Here is a 14,506-nt window from a genome sequence, read left to right as displayed (position 1 = left end):
TTAGGCAGATTTCTTAGTTATGACATCAAAATCATGATTCATAAAAATTATCTGAGAAATCAGACTTGGTTAAAATAAAAGGTTTGTGCTTCAAAAGGCTCTAGTAACAAAAAAACAAGCCACAGACTGCAAGAGAATCTCATATCTAGTAAAGGACTACTATCCAGAATATATAAAGCACCCTTCCAATTAAATAAAACTATAATCTAGTTATTTTTTTGAATTGTTTGTAATTTTTGTTTTTTTATTGTTGTTTAATTACAGTTGTCCCCATTTTTCCCCCATTACTCTCCCTTGCCCTACCCAACCTCCGCCTCCTACATTTAATCCTCCCCACCTATAAACTAATTTTTAAAATGTCAAAATATTTGAATGGGTAAAATGTGGTTTCTCTTGCTTAAATAAACTGAAAAACAATTTTTAAAAATATTTTAAATACACACTTAACCAAAGAACATATATATATGAATCACTAGTAAGCACGTGAAATACACTGTAATGATATATGCAATCATTAGCCATTAGGGAAATGTAAATTAAAACCGTAAGATAACACTTTGTATCTGCTATAATGGCAAAAAAGAAAAACAAAACAGAAAATAAAAAAATATTGGCAAAGATGTGAAGAAATTAGAAATTAGAACCCTTACACACTAATGAAGGGAATGTAAAACGATGCAGCCACTTTGAAAAACAATTTGGCGGTTTCTTAATACATTAAACATCAATTTACCACTCAACTCAGAAATTGCACTCTTAGGCATCTACCCCAAAGAAATAAAAAAATGTTCATACAAAAATTTGTATTTAAACATTTACAAACTATTAATTCATAATAGTTTATGACTGGAAATAATAGAATGCCCATTAATAGGAAGGGAAGTATTGCACATGCCATATTATGGGAAGCCCTCAAAAACATTATGCTAAGTGTAAGAAGCCACGCAGGAGAGACCACACCTTATATGATTCCATTTACATAAAAGGGCCTAAAAAGGAAAACCTGTGGAGTGATAAAGTCCACTAGAGGTTCTCTAGGACTGGGCGTAGAAATGAGGGATGACTTCAAATGGGCTGGAGATGGTGATGGAAATCTTTTTGGGTGATGAAAATGTTCCAGAATTGGATTGCGCTGATGGTCACACAACTCTATATGTTTACAAAAAATCATTGACGTTAGCCTTTTAAAAAAGTAAAGAAAAAATTAGTAAAAGATTGTATTAGGGAGATAAAGAAGAAAGTTAGTTTCCAACCTTTCCACTAAGAGTCCAGTCATCAGAAAATTCTCCCTCATAAATGGTATCATCTTCGGAAAGTAAAACCCCATTTCCCTATGTGAAGAAACGAAAGAAACATCACAATACATAAAATGCACAGTAACTTAAAAGTACATATTCCCCAAAGCCTTACATAATTTTAAAGGACAAGAAAAACAGTACTAATAAGGTAGAGAACATTAAAAACAAATAATTTTCAATAACAAAAATTAAAAAAAAAATCAGTAATAACTATGTGCAAATACCACACTCACCATCATTTTATTAAGGTGAAAGTTGCCTTCATAATATAATCCAAACTGGGTAACTACCACACCATTCCCTTGACATACGTCATCTTGCCACATTCCCATATACTTTTCCCCCCTTCACAGAAAGAGAAAAGAAGTGAAATTTAAAAAAAAAATCAATGATGATAAAGATGAAGTGAGGAAAAAACAATTATCACATGGAAGATACTAAGCATCACCCTAGGTTGGTATGTGTTCAATTTTTCTAGTTCAATTGGTTAACTCCATCTCCTCAAATGTGAGACAGTGTGATAGCATAGCAAAGGCACCTTACTCATAGCAATGTTCTCTCAGGAATTAAATATTATAGTCGGCCTGACAGAGATCTGCATATACTCTATGCATTTTCGTGGTAACTGTAAAGTATATAATTATAAGAAGGCCAACACTTCAACTCTAAATAATGTCATTTAAAATCTAATAGGTAGACTCAAACCTATGCATAATTTTTGATGACCCAGAAGTTTAATAACAAAAACAAAAAAAAAAAAGAAGAAGAAAAGAAATGGAATTTATCATACAAGAAAACTCATGCTTCACCTACTCGAACTTAGGGAACTAATCTCCACTAAAAAGACAAAATAAGTACAAACTCCTTGTTAAATAATCATGGAGTTTAGTAATAACAGCAAACTTTTTAAAAAATTCTACATTGTGACAACAACATGAGGGGGAAAGAGCACATAATGAAGTCCTAAAGCAAATTAAGCCCAGTAAAATATGGAGGCAAAAGAACTATGCATCTCCCCAAGGTTTAAATGAATTTAATCTTGACTCCCGGGTTGCTTGCATGGTGGCAAGTATCTGACCTGATAGGAAGACCTAAGCAAAAGGTATTTAGATACGATTCTATGACTGCAAAGCATTTCCACAGGTTCCCTGTGACCTTTTCCTCCTATTATCTACTGACTGCATTAAAGGCTTTTCTTTGTATAATAAAGATTTGGTAGCCCTTCTGAGACACTAAAAGTTTTTTATGTGTGAAGCTTTAGGAAAAATGGTATCAATATTAATTTTGAATGATCCTGACATTATAAAGAAGTAACCTATTGTTTGGTCCACAAGTAAATGAATAAAATGATGTCTTATATCTGTCTTATTAAAATTTTTCTCAACACTGTCAAACTAAGATATTTAGTCCTCATAAAATCATCAATTTTTGAAGAAGTATAGGAATCTTATCCCCCTCCCACTAAACTCTGAGATTAGAAGCAGACTACCGTACCTTGTGATATCATCAAAGACACCATATCCTGCTTTCTTATCCATTACCCATTGGCCAATGAACATACTGGGAGAAGAGGAAGTCAATTTTCCACTTCGTAGAAGACCATGACCATGACGCATGTTATCTTGAAAACATCCCTCAAACACTTCACCAGAGGCGTAACTGTGGTTAAAAAGAATGGATAAACATCACAAGCACAATCCTTATTTTTGCAAAGTTAGGAAATTCAAAATTATACTCATGTCTCAAAGGTAATTATAATTATTTGTATATATGGTTATTTTTTACCAATCAAAATCTTATTTTTGAAGATTGAGGCTAGGAAATCTAAGATGTCATAGGTGGTATGCTATGGTAACATGGGGGGGAAAATGTACATTTAGTTCCTTACAGGAAAATGAGTGATCTCTAAAAGATGATACATTTGTCCATATTAGAGTAGTATAATAAATATAAGATAAATTTATAGGCAAGATATTTAGGAGATTTTATGGTACAGTCAGGGTTTATAAGGTTTGTACAGTTTTGTTAAGAACTAAATAATAACCTAATATTTTCATCTTGTGATGGACGAGAGGAACTTTAAAATAAGACTCCATGCAGTTTCAGTCATACAGAGAATAGTAAGTAAAATCCACTCCTTGAAAATTTTGGCTATACGAACATTTAAATTTACATGATTCTTTGAAAAAGCAACACCAGTCCAAGAACCTCTCCAATGTTATTACCTATAGACTCCTTGACCACACATTTTTCCTTCTTTCCAATGGCCCACATAATGGTCTTCTTTGTTTAGTGCTTTGTTTGGGATTCTGTATTCTCCGTACCTGCCAAGGAGAATAAAAAACAGAAGATGCATTTATGACCTATTCACCTTTTACATGTACACACTTGTAAACGTTTTAACAAGGAGAAAAGAGAAAAGATTTACCAATAAAAGGAAAGGGGTATAGGGAGTCTTGGTTTAAGCTGTATCTATTACCTAAGCTATTTGGCAAGCCTTAGGGGAGTAGGATATCAACTCCACTATGCAAAGAGATTACATGTTTTACTGTAAGCCCAATGAAAAACAGAAAATCTGGTCCTAGACCTATCCCTGCCACTTACTAGTCACATCATCTTGGGTAAGTAAGTCCTGATACCCAGGTCCTTCACCTCAACAGTAAGGGGGTAAATCAGGTTATCTAAAGTCTCTTCTCATTCTAAAGTTCTAGTAAAAGGAAATTAAAAGATATCGCAAAAACCTACATTATCACACACCCACACAAATCACCTACCCAATCTAAATATATAATAATCCTTATATAGTAAAATAAGTTATTTCTCGAACATAATACAAAATACTTCATTGCCATAAATTTATCATGAATATATTTAAGCGTTAGAAAACATGACAAGCTTATATAAAAATAATGCCACTGACTACCATTCGGACAATATAGCACTTAGGAGACTTACCCTTTAGCATATCACAGAAATTAAATGACTTAAAACTTCTGAAAGGAAAATTTCTGTATGTCCTTTGTGTAAAGGGGACACTGCTTTCGCATCATTATTACCATCAATGATGCCCAAGGTTCTCAGTCTTCACAACTGAGAAGCAGATAGAGAACACAGTCCCATTTTAACAGATGCAAGGCTGTGCAATTTGAGGCCACATGGCTATCAAGGTAAATGATTTGCTCTATAGGTAAACCAAGGCTGCATCCTAGATTCCTAGCTTTCTTCTTTTTCACATATCTGCATTAGAGGCCCTAGTTCCTGGTATGTATGTCTAAAAAACAAAACAAAAATCTAGTACTTGTTTTGAAAATAACTCTGAACACAAAATAACATTAATTTGTGACTGAAGTTGAATTTACCCTCATGTTTTATAGTTTTCTTACCCATCTTCCAAGCCATTCCTGAACATGCCAGAATACATCTTTCCATCTGGCCACTTCAAAACCCCTCTGAAATGCATAAGCAAAGAATAATACACGTCAATGAATGCCTCATCTAGTTATTACTTTCTCAGTAATTAGACTATCATCTTTACTCCAGGCATAAATCTTAAACATTTTCACCTGCCATGAGGCTTCCCTGAAAACCAGCGTCCATCATAGCTTGCATCCTTTAGGCGAGGATCCTTGTAGAAAGTATATTTAGCACTGCGAGAAACGGGTGGTTCCTGCCTCTGAATGCTGCTTCCACTTCCGTAAGGCGGCAGATCAGATGTCCCCCTCAAAGCCTGATCCACAGCTTGGCTTATAGCCCGTAGCCACTTAGTCTAGGAGCAAAATGTGCAAATAAGCTTAAGGCAATAGGTCATCAAACATTGCTTTAAATCCTGCTAGTTTTCCTTGGTGTGAATAATTTTTATGTCTTCTAATGCTTTTCTTATTAATTAGGTAATGCTGATTAGCTCTTAGAATTCACTGCTATATGTTTAAAATGAAGTCACATTAAAAAAAAACAAAAAACAAAGAACCCAAGAGTCTATAGTCTTAGTTTAATGAAGATTTATCAGACATAATTATGGATCATTAGCCAAGCAAGAATAATTTTTATCTCTTCTTTACTACCATTCATTAGAGACAGGAATATCTAAGTCAAAGATTGAAAGAAAATAGCATAATTGACTAACCTTTTCCTGGGGTGTTGATGAAATGAGAGTGAACTGCTCCTCAGGTGTAGTTATCTTTAAGCCATTCCTAAAACATTCGTATGGATCAATACCAGTGGATATGACAACTTGGCATTACAGTATCAATTCTCAAACATGAAAAGCAACTGTTTATTTCAAGAAGAGCAGAAGTCAATTAAACGCAACGCAGTCACGCCCTGGGTTTGGGTCCCAGTAGGGGGAAAGGACACACAGTTCCTTTGCTCTGTGTTGAACAATGGGGATGTGAGCAATGGAGAAGCCCTTCCACCACCTCTGATCTGATGTGAGTGTCACCACAGTCCACTTTACTATCTACATGCTGGAAGGGTAAGCCTCGTTTTGCAGAATGGGGAGGCCTCCTGAGCTTTTTTTCATGTCTAAGGAAACAAACTGGGTAACAGAGGGAAAGAATTAGGATGGAGGTAGGGGAGGGGGACACACTTACACACCACCAGCTTCTTCAGAAAGTGGCTCTGCCCACAGCGTGGCCAAAGGGAAAACATGGTGCGTGGAGAACTGAAACAAAGAACATGGAGATACATCTGAGGAAGCCCATGTGGGCCCTGGGGTCTCTGGCGCATAACCTGTTTCAAATGGCTAAGTCCACATGGGTGTCACCATCTTGGCCAAACAGTCCCCATGACATAGCTAACCCTAGTGCGGCTCCCTGTGTCTACAGCATGGACCCTGTCTCACGGCTGATACTCATCTGCAAGATGTAAACTAAAAAAGCTCCCTGAAATCTGGCCCACACCAGCAATGCAAGCTAAACATTTTCTTTTACTCAATAGTTTCAGCAAAATCACAGTAGATTTTAACACAAAAGCCAAAGGGAGTAGGATTGAGGCTAGGAGGTGGGGATAGGTGGGGATGGGCGGGGAGGGGTGGAGTGGTGGGGGGTGGAAATGGAGACAATTGTACTTGAACAACAATTAAAAAAACTATAATTAATTCGATAAGTATAGTACTCCACTTTCCAGTGGCTTTTTTAAGGTTAGGAATCTGGCCCACCTGGGCATGGACTAGGGCATCATTAAAGAGAATGAACCAATTCACAGAAAACCTCCCAGCATGCTGCAAAGATAAGGCTCGGTTACTGCTTTCACACAGCAGTCGACGCTCTGGCTTCCTTAAGGAATCCTGAAATTAAAAACAAATATAAAATAAAAAAATCAAAATTATATTGATATGTAAAGAGAAAATGAAAAATATACAAATCACATTTAGAGAAATCTGTTGGTCATAGCTTAGTTTGGTGTTAAACCTAAATTTAAATGTAATCCAAACATTTCATAAAATTAGCACGCAAAGGAGAATGAGAAGAAGACAGAAACAAAGGAGGGTGAGAGACATGTTCGGAGAGGATTCCTAGGAATGAGGAAAGATGTTGATGTTTAGAACATCCGTTGCTGTGGTCCTTAGCCCGCCCTTAGAAAGGGGCTCATTAAGGCATTGTTATCATGAACAAGTGAGGAATGAAGAAAACGAGGACAGTTGCCTACTGTGTGCTGAGGTAATGACAATTGGCATGGTATACCGTCATTTTTCCAGGAAAGGTCTTCCAGAAGCCCAGGGTGTATTCTGCTTCCTTCCTTTTCCTGCCGAGATGGAGAGCAAGAGACTCATAACAAGAACTGGAATCCTGCAGTTTCTGGTATTCTGGAGATGTCTGGAGGCCAATATATTAAAAGGGGAAAAAATAATATAAAACAATTGTCCAGATTCTGTAGCCTCAGTGTGATTTGGATACAACGTATTAAATTTAGGGAGGAAATCCAGCCTAAGAATAGACATGGTATACTAAGTAAGGCTGAACAAAAAGCAGATTGGTCCCAGAAAATTCTGTAACATACAGGTACATAGGAAATGGAGAAATAACTTAAGGGGAAAAGAAACAAACAATGGCTATTATCAGTAAGGAGAGAAACAGAGAACTCAGGATAGACCAGAAATTCTCAAATGTTTTGGGTTCAGTATCCCTCTGTTTTGCTTATGTAGGTTATATCTATTGATATTTACCATATTTGAAGATACAGCTGAGAAATAAAAATATCTATTAATTTACTTCAAATACAATAAAAACTTTTTCAAAATTAAAAAAATGTTTAATGAGAAAAGTGGCATTTTTCTACATTTTTTACTTAATCTCTTTATTAGCTGACTTAAAAGATGACAGCTGGCTTTCCATTTCTGCCACTGCATTTAATCTTTTATGATTGAATAAATGAAAAAATCTTTATTTATACAACTATATAGTTGGGGCCTGGCCAGTGCAGCTCAGAGGATTGAGTGCTGGCCTGAGAACCAAAGGGTCATTTGTTCGATTCCCAGTCAGGGCACATGCCTGGGTTGCAGGCCAGGTCCCAAAGCAGGGCACATGAGAGGCAACCACACATTAATGTTTCTCTCCCTTTCTTTCTTCCTCCCTTCCCCTCTCCAAAAAGAAATAAATAAAATCTTAAAAATACATAGTTGGGAAAGGGAGGATATTTTAATAGCCACTTCAAGTAACTGTGGATAGATTCCTTTGAAACTGAACCAAAACTTGTTAAATCATAACTTCTTAAAGAGTAGCAGAAATGTAGAATCTGAAACTACATTAATTGAACTTTCTGTACTCTGTTACATGAAAATCCATTGGTCTATCTTAAATTTTGAATAGAACTTTTATCCATGCATGATTTTGTAACATGTAGATTGGACATTTTGATGTTAGTTCACTGAATTATTCAGAACTTCCAAATGTTGACACAAAAATCACATGTTAGTTAACACTGTCAATCTCATCAGAAAAAGTCTTTAAGTGCTGGGAAAATGCCAAGCTCGCAGTAATAGGTACATGTTTTCCACATTTTAATTTTTGTTTAAAAGTCCAGATGTTATCATTGGCAACAAATACTGTCAATTTCCTCCTTGAAGTGACAGGCTAATTTACTCAATTTTGAGGAAATATTTGTCAAAAACCCAAATCTGAATGTTTAACTGTTCTTTTAAGTTAAAAAAAAAAAAAAGCAGCTCTCAACTCAAACAATCACCATCTTGTCCTTTTCCCTGAGAAACCTCCATACTTTGGTACACAGCAGAGCTCCTTTAAATGGACTTCCCATTTCATCATGCAGAATATTACAAAGATGTATATTTCTATGTGTGAATGTGAAAGTTAACTAGACTTAACTGTGGTGATAATTTGCAATATATACATATCCCAAATCATCGTGCTGGAAGCTGAAATTAATACACTGTATGTCAATTACATATCAATAAAAATGTATACTCAATGGCTGAAGTTCAATAAAATTAATTTTTACTGCTCCATCAATAATATTCCTAAGTGACTATTCAGGGTGGTCATTTTGTAAGTTATATAAATGTCTAATCACTATGCTGGACACTTGAAACCAGTATTATATTGTATGTCAACTCTAATTAAATTTTTTAATTTAAAAATAAAAAATGAATTCCTAAGTGAATCTGGCATTCTTTTGTTTACTTTTTTTTTAACTGTAAGTACATGGCAGCAAAGAACACAATGAATATGATGGCAGTTGCCACCTCTACCTTGATTCATGCTAAGGAGCCAGCAGTTTTACTCATCTCTATTTTGCAGTGTCAGTACAAATGACAACACAGTGAAAAAAGCAAATGTCTTACTGCTGTCCTGAAAATAGTTTGATCGTGTGACCTTCCTGAAGGGTCCTTGGAATCCTCAGGGGTCTGCAAACCAAGCTTGAGAACCAATCATGGGGTAGGGTATAACTGCTGGGCCTTGTGGAGGCTGAGCAGAAGGTAAGATGAAAGGATGATCCCATATGTTCATGAGTAATTATTTTATATTCCCCAATTCTTAAGAGTCACTGTATTTATTTTTTCCTCATTCATTTAAGAAATACTTAATGGTTTCTAGCACAAATACAATATTCTGCCGGGTTCCAGGGATAAAAAAAAATAAGTAAGGTACATGTTTGTGTTCTGGGAGCTTATAAGTAGGCAGAAAAGACAGAAAAACGTACAGCATACCAGAACAATGCAGTGGTGCTATTAACAAGTTATCTGTCAGACAAGAGGACACAGTAAGGTGAACAGAACAGACTCAGCTGCCAGAGTGTATGGATGTGAATTCTAGCTTTACCAATTCTCAGCTGTGTCTCATTGCTCTCATCTGCAAAAGGGGGTAATAATAATATCTGTTTCACAGGGTTGATGTGGGGATTAAATAAATACATATAAAGTACTTAGAATAGTACCTGACACATGAAGTGGATTTAATAAATATTAGATATTATTTTTACCTCGTTATGTTTACAATATGTGATGTCTAAATAGTACCTTAGACTTACTAAATAACCATTTGAAGTGACAGAGGATAGCCATGTGTTTTGAAAAAAACTTCAACAGATGATTCTGATCCTCAACCCTGGTTAAGGACCGCTGACATAATGCGGTAAGAAAATAATGGAGAGATAAGTAGTAGCAAAACAGAGAGGAGGGAGTAAGTTATTCTTAAAAGATGGGAAGGGAAGTGTGGTATAGCCAGAGAGGGCTTCATTTTCATGAGAAAATGACTTTTGACCCAGGCCTTGACGGTTTCCCATACAGAGGATGGGCACAGAGGTGTTTCAGGAAAGAAATATAAAGCATATGAGAGCCACACCCAGGGAATCTGAACAAACATGGACGACACAGGGTAGATGAAACAAAAATGGGTATCTGATTGTGGAGTCTGGAATTTTTACACAGAACTCAGATCCTTGAGATTGGAAATAGTACAACATTAGACTCTGAACATTCCAAGTTGATCTAGGAGGGAAGATTTTTTAATTAATCGAGAATCTATTAAGGTAAAATCTGTATCTCATTGGGATATATGTGTAGCCCAAACCACCGTTGCTAAAACTAAGCCAGTGTGGGTAAAACTAAAGAAAAGACCTACAGGACCACAGTATGATCAAATGCAGAAAGCCCACATCAACTCTTGGGTTACTCTGGAGACTGAAATCTATCCAGATAAGAAGACAGAGCCCAAGATTAAGAAGATTCTAAACTATAAGCCACCCTAAGTCATTACAGCTTTTATAGAGCTCTTCAGACAGGAAATGAAATAAAACTATACAATTCAGTACAATTTCAAAAGTAAATTTCTTAGGACCAGCTTTATCATATATCCATATGCTAGAGCAGCGATAATTTTCTAGGGTTCCATCTAACTATGTACAGAAAGTAGACCAGTAAACATGTGAGGAAATCCTGTGACACTGTGATTTCTCATAGCATATGCCAAGGTGACCCGAATACCTAGTGTGACTCTACCATGAGTCCAGGCCAGGTGTTAACTCCACTGCCTTACAGGTGTGTGTTTATAAAGAAAGCCAGGGTTGTAAAGAGCTCCAGTAACTCTACTCAGTATGCACTCAATGAACTTTAACAACTATTCAATGAGTAGTGTCATACTTGGCTCTCAACTTTAGACACAGTTTAATAAAATGAGTACAATTCAACTTGATAATGTTCTGAGAGGAAACTGAATCCACAGGAAATAAAACTAGATCTATCTACAGTTATCTGTTTTTCTTTCATTTCCCTGAAGAAACATAAAGTTAATTAAAAATATATAAATATTAAATTAGTGGAGTTCCTGACCACAGGGTGGCGTAATCCAAACAAACATAATATAATCCTTGGCTTCCCAAGTGTCCAAAGAGGGTATATATGGGAGCTTACCACTTCAAAACAAGTAGCAAGCTTTAGCAAAACTTCTGCATAATTATGAAGTCGTCTGGTTGGCAAGAAAAACAAAGTATTCAATATTTCTATCAACTGGGTGTTTTCATCAGTCACTTCTGATAAATCTTGCAGCAGCTCCTGGTTTTTATTTAGGAAATCACTGGAGATAGAAAAAAAAGAAAGAGAGATTCAGCTAATCATTTTGGTAATGACAACACGTATGATTATTGATCAAAAACATTTCACTAGATCCTACCTTTTTCAGGATTTTTCACATTTTTAGGTGCTATGAAGTAATAGATGATGAATATAACAAAATAAGCCAGATATAATTAGAAGAATTTCCCTGGGTATAATGATACTTTTTAAGTACGAAAACTAGCAAATGGTAACGATAGTAATTCTATAATAGAGATGGTTACTCACAGACTTATGCTTCCTGTTCTAGGAAATCAATCATGCACCCCACAGTTTCAGGGAATAATTTGAGACCAGCTAACATCATAACCTACTAATTTCTGAGTCAAAAGTCTTAGCAGTAAATGGCAAGGCTAACTGCTCTAATCAGTTGTGCTAAACAGAAATACTAGAAGAAAAACAAAGCTCTTTGCTTCAAAATTGGCACGAAACAGTATTAAAATACTTCTAATTTCTTCCTTTTTTCTTCAATTGTTGGTCACTTAAATAAGAATTTAAATAACAGGAGAGTTATAAAAAACTGTAGGTACCAGTACTATAATTAATAGAAAATAATAGAGCACATTATATGCGAAGAGTTCAATACTGAGATCTTCAAAAGCATTTTAAGCTGAAGCCAGCAGTTATTTTTTATATTCAGTTTTATATATAAGTTCATTATTAAGATTGTACTGCAGATTTTGATGCTGATCAATGCCCACTGAGACCAAACTCACTCGACCAAAATACTTTTGTAAGAATTAGTGTAACAAGATATTAAGTATCTGCCATTTAACAAGCAATAATTATGTGCCAGGCCCTGAGTGCTTTACAAGCATTATACTACAATTCTTAGCTACAAGGCCTCAAGTAAGACAATGTCACACAAGACTATCAGGCAAGAATGAATCATTTTATTATCCCTTAGAGAATTATGAAATAAAGAGATGTTTAACTCAGAAATTATGACATATTACTGTGGAAAGATGGAAAATATGTGATAATTTCCAGGAACTCCAAAGTTTAATGACACAAATTGGATTCTTTTATAATGCAATTAAGAGATCTAAGAGACAGTGCCCAGGGGAACACACCCAGATTTTTATTTATACTTGGCTTGTGTGAATGTTCCTACTTCCACCTCCATGTTCTGCTGCTGAGATCATCTGAGGACACTTGTTTGTTCCTTTCAGATCTGCTTTGACCTTCTGAGAGAAGGAGGTGAACACATACTCCCTCTGACCACATTTCTCCTGAATGCACTGTATTAGACATAAATGTTCCAACTCTTGTGAACCCTATTACTTTTCAGGACTCACTCATTTCCTTGCCTACAGACTTTCCCAACAGGGGCCCTGGTATGCTCTAAGGAAATCTGAACCAGAGACTCTGCCTAGCCTACCTTCTTTTGGGAGTTTTTGATCTAATAGTGGCAATACTGCTCTTTCCAAGTGGCCATAAAAAGGTGAATGGATAAACAAAATTTTGGTATATGCAACAGCAGAGATGAACCGTTAAAGCCTTAAGCTTAGGGAAGTAAAACATATACAGATGGACAAATATATGACTTCACTTACAAAATAGGCAAATTCATAGACAGGAAATAGAATATTGGTTATGAGGGGCTGCAGGGAGAGAGGAAAGGTAAGTTATTGCTTAATGGGTACAAAGTTTTTGTTGGGGACAATAAAAAGTTTTGTTTTTATAGGTAATAGTGATGGTTCATAAACATGTGAATATACTTAGTGCCACAGAAACATACACTTAGGAATGGTAAAATGATAAGTACTATGTTACGCATACTTTACAATATTAGTAAAGACTATTATTATAAACCCTGTAAGTGATCAAACCACCGGGCCAGCCTGAAGTAGGCAGCTAAGTGATGAGAGTTATCATCCAAGATCCACAACTGTCCTGTGGGCTCACTAGCTGTACTCTAGAGGTTCTCAAAATGTTCTCTTTTAAAATAAATACTTTAAAATAATTTTAAATATTGACTTTGTAAGTAGAAGTTGAAAAAAGACATTATTACTGCCTCAAAGTATATAAAACTCCGGGGTTTATAAACCACTGCTTGGGAAATGCTGCCCAAATGCAGACTCATTACCTCCTGCCATGGTTCACAATCACCCAGTGTTTGTTTCCTGCTTTCCCTCCGCCCAGGCTCTAGCAAGAGCCTTTCGATTACGTCATTTGATCTAACTGCTCTCACAAGAAGGCAGGTCAACTCTTAAGTTTGACACTGTGAACTCAACTCTGAAATATCAGAGGAAGGTTAACAATAAGATATAGTTAAGGCACCAGGATCAGCAACTGCCACAGTCCTTCAAGAAGTTCACAAACCTCCCCATTTAAATTGCCACAGGTATCCACCTATTTTTTGCACTCTCCTGTAATTAAACTTGCTTTTCTTCAGGAATTACTATTTGTAAAATAACTACTCAATTTCTTTCTGCTTCATTTAATTATTGGTTTGGCTGCAGTCATTTTCTCCTATTTTCTTCAAGATACAGCATTCCACCTATACTTTTAGTCATTATAATAATATACAGACAACTAAAGGCACACCAAAGTAGTGAGTCTATCCATCTGCTGCTTATAAGAAATATACAAAATTATAATACAGTGCAGAAAGGCTGAAAGTAAAAGAGTAGAAATGGCATCATTATAATAATATTTAAAAAAACAGCAAGAGCAAGGATTTTAAAATTACTACATAAGGTTAAAATATAACACTCTTAACCTGTCATTAAAAAAAAATGAAGGCCAAACTCCTATATTTTGGGAATGAATGAGCACATGGTATGAAGAAGAAATCATGATGGTAATTTTTTAAAAAATTGTAACTGAAATTTATAAAAACAAAATGCATCAAAACTTTTAAAATAAAGCTAAAGCAACACTTAGAGGAACATTTATAACCTTACATAAATATAATAACCTTAAATAAATAAATATTAGAGCCCTGACAGGCGTGGCTCAGTAGGAGCTGGACATCATCCTGCAAACCAAAAAGTCGCCACTTTGATTCCCTGATCAGGGCATACGCCTGGGTTGCGGGCCAGGTCTCTGGTTCAGGGATTGCAAGAGGCAACCAGTTGATGTGATGTTTCTCTCCCACACTGATGTTTCTCTGCCTCTCTTTCTCCCTCCCTTCCCCTTT

General features: G+C 35.8%; 1 protein-coding gene across 4 annotated transcripts in view; it reads right to left on the bottom strand.

Moving 5' to 3' along the window:
* The window catches only part of ALS2 (alsin Rho guanine nucleotide exchange factor ALS2), a 72,262-nt gene that overhangs the window by 16,478 nt on the left and 41,278 nt on the right, over positions 1-14,506 (bottom strand). For all 4 annotated transcript variants that reach the window (XM_054585832.1, XM_054585834.1, XM_054585833.1 and 1 more), the window contains exons 13-23: positions 11,161-11,323; positions 6,980-7,111; positions 6,454-6,582; positions 5,888-5,958; positions 5,422-5,488; positions 4,862-5,064; positions 4,682-4,747; positions 3,524-3,622; positions 2,793-2,957; positions 1,532-1,643; positions 1,254-1,331 (exon numbers count right to left, since the gene is read on the bottom strand). In XM_054585832.1, coding sequence (XP_054441807.1) covers positions 1,254-1,331; positions 1,532-1,643; positions 2,793-2,957; positions 3,524-3,622; positions 4,682-4,747; positions 4,862-5,064; positions 5,422-5,488; positions 5,888-5,958; positions 6,454-6,582; positions 6,980-7,111; positions 11,161-11,323 — 1,285 coding nt within the window. The remainder of the gene's footprint in view (positions 1-1,253; positions 1,332-1,531; positions 1,644-2,792; positions 2,958-3,523; positions 3,623-4,681; positions 4,748-4,861; positions 5,065-5,421; positions 5,489-5,887; positions 5,959-6,453; positions 6,583-6,979; positions 7,112-11,160; positions 11,324-14,506) is intronic.

This window comes from Pteronotus mesoamericanus, unplaced genomic scaffold, assembly GCF_021234165.1.
Source record: "Pteronotus mesoamericanus isolate MK-2021 breed Mesoamerican mustached bat unplaced genomic scaffold, CSHL_Meso_final contig_90, whole genome shotgun sequence".
NCBI lineage: Eukaryota > Metazoa > Chordata > Mammalia > Chiroptera > Mormoopidae > Pteronotus > Pteronotus mesoamericanus.
Note: the sequence above shows the minus strand (reverse complement) of the source record. Positions and strands in the feature narration are given on the sequence as shown.